Source organism: Aethalodelphis obliquidens, unplaced genomic scaffold (assembly GCF_003676395.1).
Source record: "Aethalodelphis obliquidens isolate GAN/ISIS:26980383/991018 unplaced genomic scaffold, ASM367639v1 scaffold44, whole genome shotgun sequence".
NCBI lineage: Eukaryota > Metazoa > Chordata > Mammalia > Artiodactyla > Delphinidae > Aethalodelphis > Aethalodelphis obliquidens.
The window spans coordinates 13,527,618-13,550,844 of NW_020837988.1; the positions used below are offsets into that span (position 1 = coordinate 13,527,618).

The 23,227-nt window shown below is 38.5% G+C and overlaps 1 protein-coding gene across 5 annotated transcripts; it reads left to right on the top strand.

Annotated features, from left to right (window-relative positions):
* Positions 1-3,698: 3,698 nt before the first annotated feature.
* Positions 3,699-22,992, top strand: NOL11 (nucleolar protein 11). 5 transcript variants are annotated; one of them, XM_027081163.1, is made up of 18 exons: positions 3,699-3,899; positions 6,163-6,276; positions 6,393-6,449; positions 7,985-8,133; positions 9,276-9,333; positions 9,650-9,794; positions 11,172-11,360; positions 14,783-14,859; positions 16,024-16,147; positions 16,641-16,729; positions 17,552-17,626; positions 18,080-18,264; positions 18,434-18,559; positions 18,714-18,944; positions 19,390-19,468; positions 19,988-20,080; positions 22,195-22,302; positions 22,462-22,992. In XM_027081163.1, the coding sequence occupies exons 1-18, from the start codon at positions 3,759-3,761 to the stop codon at positions 22,576-22,578; spliced, it is 2,157 nt and encodes a 718-aa protein (XP_026936964.1). In that variant the 5' UTR covers positions 3,699-3,758; the 3' UTR covers positions 22,579-22,992. The 5 variants fall into 5 exon arrangements, with proteins under 5 accessions (XP_026936964.1, XP_026936965.1, XP_026936967.1 ...); XM_027081164.1 differs by having other exon boundaries at positions 3,737-3,899; positions 18,729-18,944; XM_027081166.1 differs by lacking the exon at positions 19,390-19,468 and having other exon boundaries at positions 3,738-3,899; positions 20,029-20,080.
* Positions 22,993-23,227: the final 235 nt, after the last annotated feature.

Consider the following 23,227-nt stretch of genomic DNA (forward strand, 5'->3'; position numbering starts at 1 on the left):
CTTCCCCCAGCCTTCATAGCTAGGCAGCCAAGTGGCATAAACATGACAAACAATCCAGATAGAATGAACATCCACAGCTCACATTAAAATGTACAGGGTCACAGCTGCCTTTGAAGACCAGCCCTTAAACGTCTCTAACCAGTGATGGAAGCCAGGCCTTGCTCTTGCATCGATTCATCTTGGAAGTGGAACACTTTGACCCGTTCTTATCTTAGGCTAGGTTGCAGAAGACTCCTAGTGCCCTCATTACAGCTGGTGTCCTTCCAAAAAGGACTGCGATCTTCTTAGACTCAAATTTATGGACAAACATGCCAGTGCAGTTCTGGGTTTCTCAATCTGTTAAGTCTTATTTTATCCTAATGGGTCAAGTGCGCTTCCCGTTTATTACAATGGCTTGCCATATAAGGGTGATTTATTCAACAAGCAGGTATTAAACTCTATATGGATCAGATACAACTGCTGGTGCCATGAATACAAAGATGTAAAGTGATTCGTTCAATCAAATGGCACATTTTTTACTGAGTGCCTACGAAGTGCTTGGAAATGAGGATGCATAGGCAAGTAGGACAGATAGGGACCGGCTACCCTCACGAAGCTTATGATACAGTCGGGGAGCCTAGGTAATGAGCAAATAAATAGATAAAATAGTTTAAAACTGTGATGAAAAGGAAACAGGTAAATTGAGTTGGGGGGTGGGGTGGGAGGATGGACACAATTTAGTTCATAACACTAATCCAAAAAGAGAAAGAAACAAAGAAAATTTAAAGATCTATCTCCAGTCGCATAATCTTTTCTAGGGCTAAAAATAAGAGTCAGAGTTGTTCCAATTAGCGTCTGTAAGAAGTTCAGTAGCCTTCCTAGAGCAGCTGTTCTTTTCCTTGCCCTAAGGTCTCTTGGGTACCAGGAAGGTGGGGCTTAGTTTTCACTTCCAAGGTGAAAGCCCTCCCACGTTTTCTTCCTATTTTGACTCCCTCAGGGTCTTTACACCTAGTCCAGACTCCAGAACTCAGGAAAGGTTGCTCCATCTCTCTTTTCTGGAACCAGGAACTTTGATCTCACCCTTCCCAGGCAGGTAAACTTGATCCCTATACTTGCTCTTCAAGTGCAAGTCTGAGTACAACCCTTGGCAGTCCTGAGGCCCTTTCAGAGAGTCCATGAAGACAAACTCTTCAGATGTTATTTTCCTTTTGGGGAGTACTACGGAGCTCTTTTGGTATGGTATGACATGTGATACCACAATGAACTGAGTGCAGAAGCAGATATGAGAATCTGGTTACCTTTTATTAAGCCAGACATTAAAGAGATTTGCAAAAATGTAAAACAATGCCACTCTTCTCACTAAATTGTTTCTCAAATTATTTTTTATAAAAATGTTATTTATGTTTATATAAAGTTATTTATTTTTTTTTTTGACTGTGTTCGGTCTTTGTTGCGGTGTGTGGGCTTTTCATTGCAGTGGCTTCTCTTGTTGCAGAGCAGGGGCTCTAGAACTCAGGCTCAGTAATTATGGTACATGGGCTTAGTTGCTTCACGGCATGTGTGATCTTCCTGGACCAGGGCTTGAACCTGTGTCCCCTACATTGGCAGGCGGATTCTTAACCACTGCGCCACCAGGGAAGTCCTATTATTTATGTTAACGTGTTTACATTTATTATTTTCAAATGAATAAATACATATTTCTCAACTCCCCACTTTTAATTTCTAATACAGTTAATATCAATAGATATACCTCATAAAAACAGAAGCTTTTTGCAGTCATCAATAATTTTTAAGAGTGTAAAGGAATCCTGAAATCACAAAGTTTGAGAACCCCTGTTTTAAAATCTTCAAGCTGAAGAAGAGTGAAAGCACACGTACAGAATTATGAGTGAACTTTCACTCTTTATTCATTAGTCCCCCAAATATTAATGGGACAGGCACTATGCCAGATACTAGTGATAAATCCAGAGTCCCTTCAAAGAAATAAACGTAATGAGGGAAATACATGAGTAACTGGGCTATTCCAGTACTGGATGTACCAATAACACAGGTGCCCTGAATCAGACATTTAATTCAGTCTCAGTCAGGGAAGACTTCCTGGAGGAGGAGGTGCCTAGCCCGGCATCTCAAACATGGGCAGTAGGTGCAAAACACGGTTCAGTAGAGACTGTGCTGAGAGAAGAAGAAAGGTTTCACAGAGGCCAGGATGTCTATGCTGAATCACTGTATTTCTTTTCCAAATAACAAAGGGGCCACAAATTCAAAGTCAACGTCCTTAGGCACTTTGAAAAAAAAAGACCTATTAGGGCTTCCTTGGTGGCGTAGTGGTTAAGAATCTGCCTGCCATTGCAGGGCACACGGGTTCGAGCCCTGGTCCAGGAAGATCCCACATGCCACGGAGCAACTAAGCCCGTGCACCACAACTACTGAGCCTGCGCTCTAGAGCCTGTGAGCCACAACTACTGAAGCCCGTGTGCCTAGAGCCCACTCTCTGCAACAAGAGAAGCCACCGCAATGAGAAGACCGCAAACCGTGACGAAGAGTAGCCCCCGCTCGCCGCAACTAGAGAAAAGCCCGCGCACAGCAACAAAGACCCAACGCAGCCAAAAAAAAAATTAAAAAAAAAAAAAAGACCTATTAGCCTTATTAAGAATTTACAGTAGGGAATTCCCTGGCGGTCCAGTGTTTAGCACTCCATGCCTCCACTGCAGGGGGTACAGGTTCCATCCCTGTTCGGGGAATTAAGATCCCACATGCTGCATGGTGAGGCCAAAAAAAAAAAAAAAGAATTTACTGTAGGCATTTGATTCTTTCATAATAGCTGCATAACCTCCTATCTCCTGTGTTATAAAGCTGTGGCCACGAGCAAACACACACAAGGTGATCCGTGTGGATGCTTAATCTAAACTGATGTGGAGGCATTTTGCTTTGTGATGTAGCACATAGTACATATCTGTTAACAATTGCCTGTTTACGTGGTTTCGCCCTAAGAACATGCATAATTTATCTTTTTTGAGTTTTTATATTATTGATTGAATCAGTCATGTTTATGTTAAAAATCTCTCTCAGAAATGGTCTTGCCAAAAATTGCCCGGAGGGATCTTGAACGTCACCTGCTTCATCAGACAAGTCTGAATTTCCTGTAACCTGGAGATATTTCCCCGCGGGTGCTCGGAGAGCCGGGGGGCGGGGGGGGGGGGGGGACAGACAACCTGGGAGGCCCAAAAGGCTGCAGACTAGACCTTTGTGGCGGGTTCTGAGAAGCAGGGGGTATTAGGCATTTCAGTTAGGTACAGCACGTTATGAAGAGTTAATCTGAAGAGAGAAATATTTTTCCTTTGGGACACTGTTCTATGAAGCCATGTTAGTAATTCCCAGAGTTCGCTTCAAATTAAAAAATCTAGTTTATTTATATTGGGCCACTTGCCACGCTCATCCTTCAGCCTCTCAAGTCCGTAGCTGAATAAGGGGCAGCGGATGCAGTACCTAACAGGTAAGATCTCCCCCGCCCGCCCATTCTTTCCCGTCTAGAGCAGTACACCGGGACTCGGCGGTGTGGCCTAGGAAGCGGAGTCTAGACGCAAACTCCAGGCCCCGCCTACCCGACGGCGTCCGCGGCGCCGCTAGCTATCTCTACCCGCCAGAGGTCGCAGGCTCAACGAGCAGGTATCTCAGTTAGCGAGTGACTAATCCAGTCAGCGAGAACTAATCCAGTTCTCACGAGAGAAAGCGCGAAGCCTGCCGGGACGGACGCGCGGCCTTCCGTAAGTTGGACCAAAATGGCAGCCTTGGAGGAAGGGTTCACGTTGACTGCGGTACCGCTGGGTTCCGGGCCTGACGGACCCCTTGGAGTGGAGCAGAGCGACAAAACAGACCAGTTTCTAGTGACGGACAGCGGCAGGACCGTCATCCTCTATAAGGTGAGAGCAATAGGATCGGAGCGCCCCCGCTGCTGTCTCGTCCCTTTCTGAGTTCGGAGCCGGAACCTCAGGTTTCTCACAGCTTTGGAAAGAGGTCTTGCAGCGGGCTTAGCGGAGAGCCGTTGTGGCCTTTTGGGGACGCTGAATGAGGTCTAGAATCTGACTCGGTTGTTTTCCCGGAGAGGCATATTTCCGAATTGCAGGTGGCAGAGCGTCTAAGTGCACGTGGGCTAGATTCGGAAAGGAAAGGAAAGGAGAGGAAACCTGTGCTTTCGCTTCATATCTCCCGGAGATATCCTTGCTAAGATCCCCTTCTGGGGTCTCTGTCACCCCAGCTGCCCGCAGAAGGGTTGAACGGAGATTGGTTGGGTGGGAGAAGGTGTCACTGCCGGAGACAGTGCTTTAACCTTGTGTCCGTACGCTTCTTACTCACTCATTAGGAGGGAAAGTTTTGTCGGTGTTTTGTTTTGGCTTTTTGCTTTCTTGGCAGTTTAGTAGGCATCTTGATTCCGAGTGACCTGTTTGCAGCTATGGTTCACCCTGTGAATCCTGGATTTGCGTCCCTTGAACTCTACACACCCCGCCCCCCATTTAGCCTAAGGACTGCTTTAGCACATTTTCTAAACTTTGCTTTTAGTGGTTCCATAGAAAGTAATTCTTTCTATGTGAGCTGCTGAACAGTTTTCTGTGTCTTTAAGAAGTTGGGTATCTCAATATCGGTAATCATCAGGGAAATGAAAACCAAAACCACAATATCACCTCACACCTGTCAGAATGGCTGTCATCAAAAAGAACACAAAAAAATGTTGGTGAGGACATGGAGAAAAGAGAAGCCTTGTACCCTGTTGGTGGGAATGTAAAGTGGTGCAGTCACTATGGAAGACAGTATGGTGATTTCTCAAAAAACTAAAAATAGAGCAACCATGTGACCCAGCAGTTTCACTCCTGGGTATATATCCAAAAAAAACCCCAAAAAACAAAAACACTAATTCGAAAAGATACATGCACCCAGTGTTCATAGCAGCATGATTTATTATTATTTATTATCTTCCATTCCAAGATATGGAAGCAACCTAAGTGTGCATCAATAGATGAATGGATAAAGAAGTGGTGTACATCTATACAATGGAATAGTACTCAGCCATTAAAAAAAAATGAAATTTTGCCATTTGCAGCAACATGGAGGGCATTATGCTAAGTGAAGAGAGTCAGAGAAAGACGAATACTGTGATAGCACTTATGTATGGAATCTAAAAACTACAACAAACTAGTGATTATAACAAAAAAGAAGCAGACTCACAGATATAGAGAACAAACTAGTGGTTACCAGTGGTGACAGGGAAGGGGGGAGGGGCAAAATAGGGATACAGGAGTAAGAGGTATAAACAGTTATGTATAAAATAAGCTACAAGGATATATTGTACAACAGGGGGAATATAGCCAATATTTTATAATAACTATAAGTGGAGTATAGCCTTTAAAACTGAATCACTAGATGGTACACCTGTAACTTATATAATATTGTGCAACAACTATACTTCAATTAAAAAAAAAGCTAGCTGTCTGCTTTGAAGTTTGGGGAACAGGTTGCCAACAGTACACTATACTGTTTGCTTGTTTTGATGCTTCTGAAGACACCATTGGTTTTTACCTGGCTGTCAAGTGGACTTTTTGCAGTTCCTGCATAGGAATAGAGTGGCTGATTAGAATTGGCATGATGCCAGCTATCCTTATTCTGTTTCTCATGCCCCTGTTCAAGGGCACAACTGCATCAGTTTTTTAAATATACTAATATTGTTCATTATCAAAGTGCCGATATTAATTTACTTATTTTCACTTTAGGAACTTATATTTTCATTTTAACTACTCTTTTAAAGTTTTTTTTTAAATTGTAGTAAAGTACACATAACAAAATTTACTATCTTAATGACTATAAGTGTACAGTTCAGGGTATTAAGTACATATATTCACATTGTTGTGCAGTCATCACCACCATCCATCTCCAGAACTCTTTTCATCTGGTAAAACTGAAACTCTGTACTCATTAAATAATAACTCCCAATTTCCCCAACCCCAGGCAACCACCATTCTACTTTCTGTCTTCAGTGGAATCCACATAGTATTTGTCTTTTTGTGACTAGCTATTGTTTTAATTTAGGAGATTTGTTAAATGCTATCGTTTTAATGATTTCTTCCGAATGTAAATTTAATTGCTTTAATGTCTGAAACTGACTTTTTGAATATTGTATGTTCATTTCATTAGGTTTCTGATCAGAAACCCTTGGGGAGCTGGTCAGTGAAACAAGGTCAAATTATAACATGTCCAGCTGTGTGCAACTTTCAAACTGGAGAGTATATTGTTGTACATGATAATAAGGTGAGTTTTAAAACTTTTATATAATATATACAAAACAAATCAAATTTTATTAACTATTCATGTTGTATGTAAATGGAAATTGGAATGCTTTTTTAACTTGTATGTTTTTATTTCAGGTCTTGAGAATATGGAATAATGAAGACGTAAACCTGGATAAAGTATTTAAAGCGACAGTAAGTCTTCGGATTTTCCAACACATTTATTTAGTTTATTGGTGAGACGGAATAATTTGTAATGTAGCAGTTATTTATCTTAAAGTGTCCGTGAACATGACATAAAGGTTATAACCAGTTTTTCATTCTAGCTATCCTACAGTATGTCTTGGTAAAATGTCTCAACTTATGAGTTAATATGTTATAAAATGTTACACGATATGTTATTTTCATATGAGGTTGAGGATTTAAATAATTCATGAATGATACATTTATAGTTATTTCCATGAGTTTAAATGTTTGTGGTGTGTCCCTTGCAAGAGCAAATGAACTTCATTGTTCTCTTTCTTAAAATAGGTAGAACAGACCCTGCAAGTTTTATGCATTATACATTTTTAAAGTGGCACATACTGCAGTGAAAAAGAACCATGACTAACTGTGCCTTTTCTCCTAATGACCTAAAGTATGTTAATTAACTTTGTCTTATAAAATGAAGATCTCTAACTAGGTTAATCTTGAAAGTTCTTTATGGCTCTAAATGTCTAACTCTAAATACAATTGGCATATTTTAGAATTGGTTCACAACAGAGCTGATTCACATACAACTGCAGTTGTCACCTGGACCCTTGAAACCTCTAGCCAGCTACCTGTGCTGCCACCTGGCTCCAGTCATTTTGTTTACCCTGAAGTAACACGATCCTGAATTTTACACAATGGGTTTTTTTTTTTGTTTTTTTAATCCTACATATGGTGTTAACTTCTTTTCCTGGGCTTGCAGGCTATGTATACATACATACATACATACACACATACACACACACACAAACATATATATATGTGTGTGGCTCATGTATTTATATATGGCATCTTTCTTTTTCTAATACCAGAACCGCTTATAACTCTGCATTAGTGCCTTTGTTTGTACCTCTCCTCACCTCCAGTTTTGAGAGACCCAGGTTATAGCCTAACCTCCAGTATTTACAGTGGAAAGATAAACCAAAAATGAATAAAAGTGATTACATATGGGGGTGAGCAGGGGAGAGGATAGAGAATAGGATCAAAAGTTAGACTTCTGAATGTATTTTATGTTAGATTTAACTTTGGAACCATACATAATTATGAAACAAAATTGAGTAAAAATGAAAGCAAATCAGTCCCTTAAAGGTAAGCCTTCTCCGGGACTTCCCTGGTGGTGCAGTGGTTGGGAATCCGCCTGCCAATGCAGGAGACACGGGTTCAAGCCCTGGTCCGGGAAGATCCCACATGCCGCGGAGCAGCTAAGCCCGTGAGCCACAACTACTGAGCCTGCGCTCTAGAGCCCGTGCTCCGCAGCAAGAGAGGCCACCGCAATGAGAGGCCCGCGCACTGCAGCGAGGAGTATCCTCTGCTGGCTGCAGCTAGAGAGAGCCCGCACGCGGCAATGAAGACCCAATACAGCCAAAAATAAACAAGTTTATTTAAAAAAAAAAAAAAGATAAGCCTTCTATAAATGTCCTGATTCTATTAGGTGGCAGTTCCTTTAGAATAAAAATTTAAATGTTTTTATGTTCTTCTAGTTGTCCGCTGAGGTATATAGGATACATTCAATACAGGGGACAGAACCCTTGGTGCTGTTCAAGGAAGGTGCCATTCGTGGTTTAGAGGCCTTGCTTGCAGAGCCCCAGCAGAAAATTGAAACTGTTATCTCTGAGGAAGAAGTGATTAAGTAAGTTCTAATACTTGTAATTTTTACCAAAAAGAAAATGCACTCTGTGTTTTTTATATTCTTTGCCTTGTTCAAAAGTATTTTGATTATAAACATGATAAAAGTAAGCTGATTGAAAACCGTCTAAAAGACAGTAGCCAAAATCACATCCCTCAAAAGCCTCTGGCGTGATAAGTGATTGAAGAAACTGGGGCCAAATGAGTCCTGTCCTAATAACAGAACTGGATAGTCAGTTATTTGAAAATTAAGTGAGTAATCCCACAAGACCGGAATCTTCTGTCATATAGCCCTGACTGCCAAGGTCAGAACCCTTTCGCCTGAAGAAATGTGCAGCTTGTTAGTGGAATCAGGATAATGCTTTGAGACCCCTTCTTTCCCAGATTCTGGAATAAAACTTGGGAAATGACTCGCACAAATGATAGAAGGAAATCTCACAGTTTTACATCTATCCAATTCCTATTCTTTCATCCCATTTCCTGTTTGGTTAACTTGCTGCCCCTCCCGGCCCACCTGATGTAAACTAAATCTTTAAAGGTCCAAGCAAAGACTTGTATGTAGTCACTCAACAATGTGGACAGTGACCAGTTATATCTTAGACCCAATGAATGCCTCTAAAGTGTGAGCAACTGTATTTGGAGGAAATCTTTACGCAAAAAGATATAGGTAGAGAATCTGGGTTCTAATCCCCACTTTGCCAGAAAATGGCTGTGCAGCCTTGGTTACAGGCCCTTTACCCTCCCTATGCCTCAGTTCCCGCTGTCACTTGAAGAAGGCAGGTGAGATGCTAATGTTTTCCTGAGAACACTAGGCCCCAAAATGACTCTGAAAAAAGGAGGGGTGGGTCAATTAAGTTTGGGGAACACCGCATCTTGTCTTACATGCCCTTGGTACTTTATAGTTCACGTTATTGTCTTTAAAGTTCTGGGAAGCTCAGCAACTTGCATTTAATCCAGAGATGCATTTGATGGAGGAATGCCTTCTAGGTCCCTGTGGTAGATATTTTGAAACACTGAATTAAGTGTTCTCTGCTAACTCTCTTGCTCTAAAAAATATTTAATAAAAGATAATCTCTTAAATTTAGATTGATGGTGTGTTTCAACTGGTGATTTTGCATTTTATAATTTTTCTTTTTCTTTTTTTAGGTGGACAAAGTTTTTTATGGTATTTAGGCATCCTGTGCTGATTTTTATTACTGAAAAAGTAAGCGATATCTTTAATTCCTGGCCCATTTTGTGACATTTCAGAGTCATCTGTATGATTTTTAAAACTAAAATTGGACTTTGGTATTTCTTTCAGAAAATTTTAATATATTTTTAAAATACTGAAAAATCTATTAGTTATAATTATTTCTATGCCTGAATTAAATATATTTTATAACTTTTTAAATTTAATTGGACAAGAGGTTTTTAAGCACTCATTAAAGTAATTACAGTGGGGCAACAGCTGGTCTCAACATTTAAATATAGTTGGTGGAAATGGGAATATTTTTAAAATAAAATAACTTTTTATTTTCCAGCATGGAAATTACTTTGCTTATGTACAAAAGTTTAACTCACGTATCTTAAGCAAATACACACTTTTACTTGGACAAGAAGAAAAATCGGTTACACAGAGTTTTAGTACATCTGTGCATCGGAAATTCATCTCTCTGATGTCATTAAGTAAGTATTTTTTTTAAACTTTCAGAGTTTATAAATAAAGGGGTATTACAGGATAGTGTTTTAAGTTCGAGTCTTCAGTTTTTACAGTTTTCTGTTGTAGTATTTCCCTTTCCATGCTTCCTTACAAGCATTTATACCTTCACTTTTTGCATTTTGCCATGTCTAGTCACGCAATAGGTCAGTAATTCTCTGCAGGTAAATTTTATGTCTTAAAATTTTATCATAAGCAATAAATAATATAATACCAATAAAAAAGGAAAAATCACTCTTTATTATGATAAGTCCAGTTTTTTTGATATTGTAATTAGTGAACCATGAAATACCTAAGGTTGGTACTGCATGGCCTCCCCATTCCTCTTTTCCAACCTATAGTTTGCCATTCTTTTGAGCAGTGACAGAGACAGGTGGGTAAAAGGACACTAACAGAGCAGTCTTGGACTCTTACTAGCCACCATTTTACAGATTATTTTTTAATTCCTTGGAGTTTACCTCTACTTAATGCTCTGAGGTTTAATCCCAGTCTTATGCATCTGGGGGAAAAAATGCCTTTTGTGGTCTTCTCTCGCCCCAGCCCTTTATGGCTTCTTTTGAAGTTGTTTTGGGAAGGTTAAGGGAGGAAGAAACAGAGCAGTATTTAGGAAACATTTTCATGTTATCACAGTTTAAAATCTTTGTGAAGTTTTTCAATGTGCAAACGTTTGCAGTGGCTGTTAAGAAAAAGGCTCCCTTCGTTCATCATGTCTAGAGTGTCATTGGAATCCTCTTAATACCTTTGCTTAAGAGGGACTGGTTTTCTTAAAGTTTAACCTATAGGACATATTAATTGTTACACAGAAGTTTGTGAGTTATGTTTTAGCTTTTGAACATTGAAGTAAGGGAATCTGAACCAAAGGGTCATAAAATCTTCATGTAACATAGCTAGAACCACATGAAATTGCCAAAAATACAATTGACCTACAAAACCCAGCAATTTAATAAGGTTTTAGGGTGCTGGAGTAACAAGAAATGTAATATTTAGACCAGAATGCTAATTAATTTCTAATAAGAGATACAGCCTTTTACTGATTGAATTGTCTGTATTCCTGGCAGTCCTCTCATATTTTAAGTTATTACAGATATTTACAATTTTTATTTCACGGTTATCATGACATTTCTTACTGAGATTTTTATTAATATTTCTCCTCCATCAACTTTAGGTTTGTAGTATATTCTTTATGGGAAAGCATAGAGTGATGTGATTATTACATTTGTTTATTTTTCTGGTTGGATTCTCTATCAAATTGGTAAAATCTTATTAACAACTTAGTACATTTAATTATAACAGATATAGAACTATCATTTATCCAATAAGGAACAATAAATACTTGTTTCCAACAGGCTCTGATGGATGTGTATATGAAACCTTGATACCAGTACATCCAAGTGACCCAGAAAAAAATCAGAGGGTAGTTCGATCACTGTTGCTCAAGTCCGTGGTGTCTGGCAATGCTCGAAGTGGTGTTGCACTCACCATCCTGGATCAAGATCACGTAGCAGTCCTGGGACCACCACTATCAGCTTCTAAGGGTAACTAAAATCCAATCAGTTAAGAAGTCCTTTGGATTTTTTCCATCAAAGTGTACTTTTAAGTCTCCTCTTTCTTTTTCATTTATTTATTACCACCCTAATTCATTCTCTTTTTCACTGTAGCTTCCTAATTCTTGAATAGGTCTTTGATTTCATCTTGCCTTGATCAGTTTCTCTAAAACATTTCCTATATCACTCACTACCTTGCTTGTCACCAGTGTCTTAAATAAAAACTGCAAATATCTGTGCCAGCCTGTAGGCATTGGAAACATTGGTAAGACTTGCAGTAGAGGATTGAATTCATACCTTGGTGACATTTTAGCAGAATATAAATTCATTAGTCTTGGACAGCTTGAAATTTGGGGACTACTAGTGTGCCTTTTTTTTTTTTTTTTTTGCCGTACGCGGGCCTCTCACTGTCGTGGCCTCTCCCGTTGCGGAGCACAGGCTCCAGATGCGCAGGCTCAGCAGCCATGGCTCACGGGCCTAGCTGCTCTGCGGTATGTGGGATCTTCCCAGACCGGGGCACAAACCCGTGTCCCCTGCATTGGCAGGGGGACTCTCAACCACTGCGCCACCAGGGAAGCCCTAGTGTGCCTTTTGTCTCTGTGACTTCAGAGCAGGATTTTCATCATCACCTCACCTCCTCACCCCCAAACACCCCTCCACACAGACAATTGTAGTCTATCATGAAGGACACAGTTGTTCCTGGCTAGTGCAAGATTGGGGTCTCCCAGCCTACACTATAAAACTCCAAATCTATGGTTTAGCATTCAACTCTCGCCACAGTCTAGACCCTGTCCACGTTTTCCAGTCTCTTCTCCCAATTTCAAAGCAAGAACTCTGCTTTATTCAGGCCAGGCTCCCTATTGACTACAAACTTGATATGGCCATCCTTGTGTATTTTGTTTCTTCTTTTTAAGATAGGAGCAACCACTTATGGCATACTGTCCTGTGCCAGGTGTTTTACTTGTATTATTTCATTATCTGTGTCATTTAATCCTCCAACAACCCTATGAGAGAAAGTCTAGTTATTATCACCCTTATTTTACAAATGAGAAACTGAGATGTTAGGTAACTAAGCAGTGGAACTAGGGTTCAACCCAAGCAGGTTGACTCTTATGCCATATATCTTACTGTTCTTAAGTCCTGGCTTTTAGCCACTTTACCAAGCTGTGCTTCTCCTCTCTCAACCCCCATCCTCCCTCTCTAGTTCCTGGTCTAACCCCCCAAAAACTCAGTAACCTCAGTAAAGTTTCCCATGTCTCTTTCCAGAGTTTTTTAAAATATATGCAAATACTACTACTTATTTTTCTTCCTCTTTTTACACAAATGGTAGCATACCTTATCCTCTGTTGTACACCTTAATTTATCCACTTACCTGAGATATCATAGAGAGCCTTCCATAGCAGCATCTGTATTGACTTCTTTTTTCTTTTTAAAATTTTATTTATTTATTTTTGGCTGTGTTGGGTCTTCGTTGCTGCACGCGGGCTTTCTCTAGTTGCAGTGAGCGGGGGCTACTCTTCGTTGCAGTGTGTGGGCTTTTCATTGCAGTGGATTCTCTCATTGTGGAGCACGGACTCCAGGCGTGCGGGCTTCAGTAGTTGCAGCACGTGGGCTCAGTAGTTGTGGCACACAAGCTTAGTTGCTCCACGGCATGTGGGATCTTCCCAGATCAGGGATTGAACCCGTGTCCACTGCATTGGCCGGCGGATTCTCAACCACTGCGCCACCAGGGAAGCCCGACTTTATTTTTTTAAGAGGAAAATATAGGCAGAACATTCCGACATAGATCACAGCAATAGTTTTTTACATCTGTCTGCTAACAGAAAGGAAATAAAAACAAAAATAAACAATTGGGGCCTAATTAAATTTTAAAAGCTTTAGCACAGCAAAAGAAACATTGACAAATCGAACAGACAGCCTACTGAATGGGAGAAAATATTTGCAAATGATATGACTGATAAGGGATTAATATCCAACATATATAAACAGCTCATACAACTCAAAGTCAAAAAAACAACCTAATTGAAAAATGGGCAGAAGAACTGGATAGACATTTTTTCAAAGAGGAAATGCAGATGGCCAACACACACATGAAGAGATGCTCAACATCGCTAATCATCAGGGGAATGCAAACCAAAACCACAATGAGATATCACCTCACACCTGTCAGAGTGGCTGTCATCACAAAGAACACAAATAATAGGTGTTGGCGAGGATGTGGAGAAAAGGGAAGCCTCGTACTCTGTTGGTGGGAATGTAAATTGGTGCAGCCACTGTGGAAAACAGTATGGAGGTTTCTTAAAAAACTAAAAGTAGAACTACCATATGACCCAGCAGTTTCACTCCTGGGTATATATCTGAAAAAACAAACTAATTCAGAAAGATACCTGGACCCCAATGTTCATAGCAGCATTATTTACAATTGCCAAGATAGGAAAGCATCCTAAGTGTCCATCAACAGATGAGTGGGTAAAGAAGTGGTGTGGGTGTGTAGATATGTATGTGTGTATATATATTTGTGTGTGTGTGTGTGTGTACATATATATATATATAATGGACTGCTGCTCAGCCATTAAAAAGAATGAAATTTTGCCATTATAGCAACATGGATGAACTTGGAGGACATGCGAAGTGAAATAAGTCAGACAGAGAAAGGCAAATACTGTATGACATCACTTATATGTGGACTCTAAAAAGTACAACAAACTAGTGAATAAAACAAAAGGAGCAGACTCAAAGATACAGAGGACAAACTAGTTACCAGTGGGGAGAGGGAAGGGAGGAGGGGCAAGATAGGGGTAGTGGAGTAAGAGGTACAAACTATTATGTATAAAATAAGCTACAAGCATATGTGTACAACATGGGGAATAAGCCAGTATTTTATAATAACTATAAATTGTGAATCACTATATTGTACAACTGTAATTTATGTAATATTGTGTAGCAACTGTACTTCAATAGAAAATTCATTAATTTTTTTTAAAAATGCTTTATTTTTTTAGAGAAGTTTGAGGTTCACAGCAAAATCGAGGGGAAGGTACACAGATTCCCATATGCCCCCTGCCTGCATATGTGTCCACTTCTTGTCATGATATCTCATATCTGTGAATTTCTGTCTTCATTACTCATTTTTGTTCTTAATAAAGCAAGACCTATGTGTTTAGCTATGACTTCCCTCCTCCCTCCCTCCCTCCTCCTCACCCCCAGCACCATATATTTATATTTGGCTGACTTCTGAACTTGGGACTTTTTTTTTTTTTTTTTAATTTTTTGGCTGCACCACGAGGCATGCGGGATCTTTAGTTCCCCGACCAGGGGTCAGACCTGCACCCCCTGCAGTGGAAGCGCGGAGTCTTAACCACTGGACCTCCAGGGAAGTCCCAACTTCTGAATTTGTATGTCTTATTTTATAGAATGCCTCTCCATATGGAATACAAAATTTCAAACACTACAGACTTCAAAAGAGTTACCACAAGGGACCAGCGGTCAAGTAAGTTTTTGCACTTTGGGGTTTTTTTCAAATGTACTTATTTTTGTGTCTGACAAATAGACTGTAAGGGAAGAGACCTCTTCGGATCTAAATATTTTATCAGTTTTGATTAAAATAAATTAAGAAATATTTTCTACCTGCGAGATTATATTTAATTTGGTTATTTTTATAGTTTCCTTATGTTTGTCACTTTCAAAAGACTAAATTATAAGCTAATTATAGATCAGGAGAGAACAGTTAGCTAGTTAACAAAACTTTTTAGTCTCACTTTGGTTTTATCTTTTTACTTTTGTATTTTGAACTATATCCAAGGGCTGTTACTTTGCCTAATAAATTAGTCTTTTAGGTTATATGTTAAATGTTATCATGGAATTACATAAGAATACTTAAAGAATTAAAATTTAAGGTGACCAGACTATAAACTTCCTGAGGCAAGGGACCTTGTCTTTTTTGTTCTCCATCATATCTTCAGTGCTTAACAAAGGTACTCAGTAAGTACTGGTTGTTTAGTGAATATAAGATATAAATAAATCAAGATATGGGATGTTGTTGATCATTGTACTTAGAGGATAAGGAGACTATGTTTCTTAGCATAGAATTCTAATTTATATTTAAACAAGTAATTTTCACAAGATTAGCCGTTCACAATTCCACTGCTCTAACAAACTTCACTTTTGATTTCCGTGTTCCTTTGAGCTTTTTGTTCATATACCTGTCTCAGTTTTACAATTTTATAATTGAGATCATGAGACAGAAACTGTTAAATTCTGCTTTTTTCATTTCGTACATCAAAACAGTTTGCCTGTGTTACAGTAGCCTTTGTGAGTATCACGTTAATAGATGTGTAATACTGACAATATTTATTTTAAACAATTCATTTATTTTAAATATATGTGTTGATCAAATTTTTATGAGTCAAAAGAAATTATCTTTAAATTATGCTTTATTCAGACATGGGCAAAAATAAGAGCTTTGTAAACCTACCTCAATTAATAAATTGAACGTATGAGATTATTCTGGAAAGTTGCTTAACTTCACCTTATCCTTTTCTGTTATATTAAGATTACTTCCACCACAAGTTATTGTTATAAGTTATATGGCTTTGTTGAATCAGATATTAGAAGAGAAAAAGGATTGCTTACATTTTTGATAACTTTTTTGTAGCTCTGGTATCATGGGGAAAATTTGTTTATGCTACATGGAAAATTTCTAACTGTAATCCCATACAAGTGTGAGGTGTCATCATTAGCAGGTGCTCTTGGAAAACTCAAGCATAGTCAAGATCCAGGTAGGAACTTAAATGTTTTATTACTAAAAACCAATTTATAAACTTCTAGTTTGATATGTAGATTTTCACAGCTATCGGTTTGCATAACCTGTTCTTAGTGTTGAAATTTGCCAGTGTTCATTCAGATTTTATTGGTCAGGAAGCTACCTTGGGAACAGTCCACATTGCAGATACTGCTGCAGGTTAAAGAGCTACGCTGCATTTTGAACGCCAGTGTTCTGACTTTAGGGGCAACGGGAAAGTCCTGCAGACAAAATCAGAAATGCTTTTTCCCTCCTTGGTTTACCAGTGGCCTCATCTGTTGGGCACATAGCCTTTTAGGATATTATGATTTACTGATCTGAGGTTATTGGTAGAATGAAATGGACTTTAAAGCCGCTTTTGAATTGTACGTGAGTGGTTGTTGTTTTATTGTTCTTTGTTTGATTGATTGGCTGGGTAAATACCAATAGGTCAAAAAATTCCAGAAATTGTGTGTTCTGTGTTTTCTTAGACATTCATGCCATGACTCATTTTGTAAACTGGGAAACATCACAGGGATATGGACTTGGATCTCAGAACTCAGAGCAGTCAAAGAGAATCGTAAGTTTGGTAGTTGAAATAGAAATGTTACTACAGATGTTAAAAAACAGAAAAGGCTGAATTATTTTAATAATTCATATTTGTACAACTCTTACAACTTGCTCTTAATGATGGGGTGATTTGAAGCTTGAACCCAGTAACCTGACAGCCCTTATCTGAAAGTGACACATGTCGTCTAGTAGTTTTTATGGGCATGTGTGTAAGACCCAGGTGTAAAAATGGACCAGTTTGCAATTAGTAATAATAGAGTATAGAGATTTTATTTATGAAAAAATGAAAACCTTAAAGATATTTAAGTTAAAAGTTGAAATAGACCCACTTTTCACTATAAGAAAACCAAACCCTAAAAAAGCTTGTGAATGGACTTCCCTGGTGGCGCAGTGGTTAAGATTCCCCACCTGCCAATGCAGGGGACACGGGTTCGAGTCCTGGTCTGTTCCCACATGCCCCGGAGCAGCTAAGCCCCTGCGCCACAACTACTGAGCCTGTGCTCTAGAGCCCGCAAGCCACAGCTACTGAGCCCGCATGCCACAACTACTGAAGCCCACATTCCTAGAGCCCATGCTCCGCAACAAGAGAAGCCACTGCAATGAGAAGCCCGCGCACCGCAATGAAGAGTAGCCCCCACTCGCCACAACTAGAGAAAGCCCACACGCAGCAACGAAGACCCAATGCAGCCAAAAATAAATAAATTAAAAAAAAAAAAAAGTTTGTGATTAGAGCAAAAGTGTGCCAGTCTCTTTGGGACATTTTATATTCTTCTAAATGTCTATTGCATCTTTTGTGTTGTTTTGAGATCCTAATCAATTTACTGAATTCCAGTTAAGGAGAAGGAAAATTGAAGTGAGTGTACAGCCGGAGGTCCCACCATCCATACAACTCTTAGCAGCCGTACAGGTAAATTTTAAAATATTAGAAATATGAAAAATCAACTCATGGTTAAAAGAAATCCTATGTACTTTTTATTCTGTCTTCCTCTTATGATCATTTTTAGAGCTATGGCTAACATTTGTATAGTATATTGAGGTTGTCAGAGTGATGCTTTGGCTTATTTGACTCTCACTAAGCATTTTGTGAGATCATTGTGATGGTGGTGGCCTCATATCTCATTCACCTTTGCATTGAATGTTTGTAATTTAGCTTCTTAGAAATTTTGATTTCTAAATCCCTGAGTTTTTTTTTTCTTCTTTGTATTTTGTCTTTGTCCAGTAAATTGTAGTATCAACTCCAGTTTCACAGGAATGCATGAATGCTGTTAGTGATTTAAGACAATGTTAAGCTAGGAACTTTTAAGTGCAGAGCGACATTTATTAATGTACCACACTGAACTCTTTACTTCTGCCCTTTCAGAAAGATTCAGAAAAACATATTGAAGTAGAACTACGTAAATTTTTGGCTGTTAAGCGGACCCCGGACTTTCATACTATTATTGGGGATGTAGTAATAGGAATTCTGGGAAGATATAAAGCAGAACCATCGTTTTATCCTCGGAACTGTCTGATGCAGCTTATCCAAACGCGTGTGCTTTCTTACAGGTAAATGTTTCTATACAGGTAAATGTTTCTGTACACCAAACTTTATACACATAACTCTTTTGACCTTGTTTTTTGCAGTTCTGATTTTTATACTCTGTAAAAGCCTTATGAATTATTTGCAATTGAGAGTTTCTTAATATGTATAAATGATTCATGTTTTTGGTCTTAGCTTGTGCCCTGGCTTAATGGAGTCTGCCTTAGAAAAGACAGATGTGCAGATCCTACAGATCTGCCTACAGCAGTTCCCTGACATCCCTGAGTCAGTCACCTGCGCTTGCTTAAAAATTTTCTTGAGGTAAGTTAGAAGCTGATGGTCCTTTACTTTCACTGCATTTTTAATCTATTGTTTTATTTTATTTCTAAAACTTTAAAGTCTTAGAAAATGAAAAATTTTCCAGTAAGTTCAACTACTTGTAAGAATTATTTCCTGCTTTCAATTAACATGATAGCATTGGTGATGACAGTCTTCAAGAAACAGATATCAATATGGAGTCAGTTTCTGACTATACTGCTACTATACAAGATGGGGAAATAGAACAACAAACTGAAATTCTTCAAAATGGTTTCAATCCTGAAGAAGATAACTGTGAGAATTGTGCTCAGGAGTTGATTGAGAAGCCTCAGGCTGCAACAGAGGAGAGCACTTCATGCCCTGTTACAGGGAAAAGAGCAGCGCTACTGTATCCTTTGAAACCATTTCCCTTGTATTGTCTCTTTCCCAGGGATGTAGTCAAATGCCAAGCAAAAACTAAGGGGTAATTAGATAATTTAAGGTGGTTTTTTCCTTTTCTTTTTTTCAATTTTTTTCAGTTTCTGCTTGAAAATGGATTACATTCAATGCTGTGTTCAAACAACTTACTTAAACCTTATTTAAGAAGCTGTACTAAGATAGAAGCTCTATCACTTCTAAAAATTAGTATACTGAATAAACACCAATTATCTATAATAGCAAAATATTCCAGATGATCTCTAGTGACGAGGAGAATGTTCAGTGATAACACTCTTCTAGAAAAGTAGAACTTTTGTATAAATTTAGAAAAATGTTACTGGGGAAGGGAATTACTCATTATTTCAGTAGAAAAGTCTTTATTGGTTGAAATGAGATTTTCCTTTATTCCCAAGTAGAAATGCAATTCTTCATTCAGCATATAGCGAGACGTTTCTTCTGCCTCATTTGAAGGACATCCCAGCACAACACATCACTGTGAGTGTTCTTACGAATCCTACAGGATTTTATTTCTGGGTTAAGTGTTGCTCCTTAACTCTACGCAGCTTCTAGGGCATTCGAAAGGTTATAAAGTTCTTTCATCTGAGTAAGAGATTTCCCAGCCCTCAAGGTGAAAAACCGTGCCTGGGAGACTAGAGTGACCTGGAGGAGGCAGAGCTTGATGTGTTCCTGGTGCCAGACCCGAAGGCCGGGTTCATCCATCTAAGTTAGAAACGAGTAGGAACTAAAAAGAATTGCCCAGAGAAGGATTCTCTCTTCTCTACTTATTATTTACAAACAAAATAAGCTCCTCACCCACCCCTCCCAAACCAAATGAACTCTCCTTTGATGGCAGGGAGTGCATTTGATTCATGTGTCCCCTGATGTCTAGCATATCTGTTTGATGTACAGTTAAATTCAGTAGCCTCTTAAAATTCTTTCCAGTCTCTTTGTTAGCTTCACATAGAGAAAATTTTCCTATCAAAGTGATTGTTCTTTTTCCCCCCCAACACCTAGCTATTTCTCCAGTATTTGTATTTCCTTTATCTGAAGTGTAGTGAAAATGCTACTATGACTCTTCCTGGAATACACCCTCCAACCCTGAACCAGGTGAGGTAATCTTTTTATTTTGATCTGATGCTGGGAAAAATATGTCAAAAAAAAAAAAGGTGTTTTTTATATATATATATATATATATATATATATATATATATATATATATATAGTATCAGAATCTGGAATCCAGGAACTGATTTCTCCGTCTCATGGTTCCTACGACCCTCCTCCCTCACCAGGTACACAAACCACTGGAGTGGATCACTCAATTTGGTAGATGGATTTTTTAGAGCCATAATTCTATACTAAGGAACTTAAATTCATCTTAAATTCCTGATTCTTTATTGTGACCCTTTTCAAGAATTTCCTCAGCTTCATTGGGAGAGAGTGATAATAAGTGTCCTCCTAATAACCTAATAATCCCAAGTCTGTCTTAGAGATAACCAATACTAAGAGTTGCATTTATGTCTAGAAATTTGCTTTCTGTACCTTAACTTATCTTTCTCTTGTCTTCCTAATGCAAATTAGATCACGTGCATGCTATTCTGCAGCTTGTCTTTTTTTCACTCATTGCTACATTTTACACATTTTCTTTTTTTTTTTTTGCGGTACGCGGGCCTCTCACTGTTGTGGCCTCTCCCGTTACAGAGCACAGGCTCCGGACGCGCAGGCTCAGCGGCCATGGCTCATGGTCCCAGCTGCTCCGCAGCATGTGGGATCTTCCCAGACCGGGGCACGAACCTGTGTCCCCTGCATTGGCAGGCGGACTCTCAACCGCTGCACCACCAGGGAAGCCCTTTACACATTTTCTGAATCAGGCTATATACATCTGCCACATTCTTTTTAACCACTGCATACTATTTGATTTTATAGAAAATCTTAATTTGTTAGTCCCCTATTGATTGGCATTTAAATTGCTTACAGTTTTTTGCTATTGTAAACAAACTTTCAGTGAGCATCTTTATAGAAATATTCTTGCATATTATGAGAGAACACCTCTTGGGTAAATTCCCATTAGTGAAATTACTGGATAAAGGGTGCATGCATTTTTAGTTTCAAAAATGCCAGGCTACCTTTCCAAAGGGTTGTGACAAGAGGTACTATGGCCACCAAGATATGAGACCTTACTATCTGCTAGTCAAGTAGGTAACAAGTAAGTGTTTTGTTTTAATTTGCATTTCTTTGATAATAAGAAAGGTGGACCATCATTTCTTGCCAATTTATATTCCTTTTTGTGTACTGCCTAATCAGGTTCTTTGTCCAATTTTTCTATTGCATTTCCTGTCTTTATCATTTTGCCTTATAAATTATTCTTCATATATTAAGAGAAATTAGTCTGTTTCTATGAAGTGTATTACAAATACTTTTTTCCTATCACTCTTTTTTACTTGCTTTAGTGTAATTTTTGCCATAGATGGGTTTTTAATTTTCATGCTGTCAAAATTATTAGGCTTTTCCTTTACTGCTTCTTTTTGGGTACGCCATGCTTAAGGCCCTTCCCACTCTAAGAGTGTAAAAATAGCCATCCTGTCTTCCCCTAGTACATTTCTTTTCCTTTTCTTTGTTTAACTCTTTGATACATATAAAGTTTATTTTGGTGTAGAGAGTTACATAGGTATCAGCTTTCCCCCCTCCCTGCAAATGGATAGTTGGTTTCCTTAATGCTTTTTCATGACACTGATATTTGCATGTTAACAACACCATTTGAAGGTGTAGACTACATAGGATACTTTAATAAATGTATAGTAATAATTTTATTTTAGTTCTTGGTACCTTATCTATAATACACGACACCTTATTCTTGGGTCATAGTGTATATTTCAGAATAGGAGATGAGTGGGTTCTTTTTTTTGTAGCTGCGAATAGTTATCAAGAATTTTTTAAAATAAAAAGTGCTAGCTCTCCCTTGGATTAAATATCACTGTGGCTTTCTTTTTACTGATTAATCTGATGGAAAAGATCCAATTATGCTTGTAAAATGACAAGTAGAAAAGCAGAAAAGAGGCTTTTTCGATTGCTTAGAAATTCCTTCATCTCTAAAATGTTCAGACTTCTGTAAAGAAGACTTATTTTTTCTTATAACTGTTTGATACTATTATGGACTTTGTAAAATGAATTAACCTAAAATTAAATTTAAAATCTTAACTCCTTTTCCTGTTTATCTTCAGATTATGGATTGGATATGTCTACTTCTAGATGCTAATTTTACTGTTGTGGTAATGATACCAGAAGCAAAAAGGCTACTGTTAAGTCTTTACAAGTTTGTGAAATCCCAGGTATGTAATTATTTGATTATACTGAATTCTGTTTGTAACCAAGAAGCACCAAAATTATAATTTATTAAAATTTTTCTTGGAATAGCCCTAAGTAATTGTGGAGGATTTATCCATATGTACAAGTCATGGTAAAAGTTATTTTGGAACTTTTTTCTTTAGATAAGCATTTGTTCTGAGCTCAACAAGATTGAAGTAAGTTTTCGTGAGCTACAGAAATTAAATCAAGAAAAGACTAATAGAGAATTATATTCAATTGAAGTGCTGGAACTCTTCTGATATTACCAGTTCTCCTTCATAGACGTTTTATGAAGCTCTTTCATGTGGATTCTTCCTACTCAACCAGGCAAGAGATGTGTTTTGTTTGTGACTGTCTCTTCGGTGACAAGAGAAATGTCTGAGCAAGTACCTAGACCATCACTTATTGATTCTCCTAGGTCAGACTGCAGGTTTCACGTGAAGCTATTCTAGCTTATGGACACTGGTGGGGAGAGATTCTGAAACTTTTAAAAATATGTAACGGAGGTGTTTTTAAGTAAACTTATTTGTGTATTGATACAAGCTGAATTTCTTACCATCCATTTGAATAGTTCTTCTTTTAATAAAAAACCACCATTGAAGAAACAGTGATTCTAGGAAAAACATGGTTTTATCACAGTCAGAAGCTGTCCCAGCTCATCTGTGTTCATGGGGGACAGAAGAGGGCGTTTCCACAGGCAGGGTGGGAAGGGGCCTTGTACACGCCTGTGCTTATCTCCTGCCATCCTCTCCGATTCTTTACCTCCTTGCACTACCTTCTTACATACCCAGGGCTTGAACATTATCCCTCAGATTACCTCTGTGATTAGGATGTTAATTTCAGTTACAGAAATATATTTCTAGATAGTAAAAAAAAAAGTCTCTTTTGACCATAGAATTTCCTGTTTTA

Bases quoted from the DNA above. Each gene is read 5' to 3' on its own strand.
- NOL11 (XM_027081163.1), top strand. From the start codon at position 3,759: ATGGCAGCCTTGGAGGAAGGGTTCACGTTGACTGCGGTACCGCTGGGT. The intron at 17,627-18,079 runs GTAAATTTTAAA...CTGCCCTTTCAG, and splicing joins AACTCTTAGCAGCCGTACAG to AAAGATTCAGAAAAACATAT. The intron at 19,469-19,987 runs GTGAGTGTTCTT...CCCAACACCTAG, and splicing joins TCCCAGCACAACACATCACT to CTATTTCTCCAGTATTTGTA.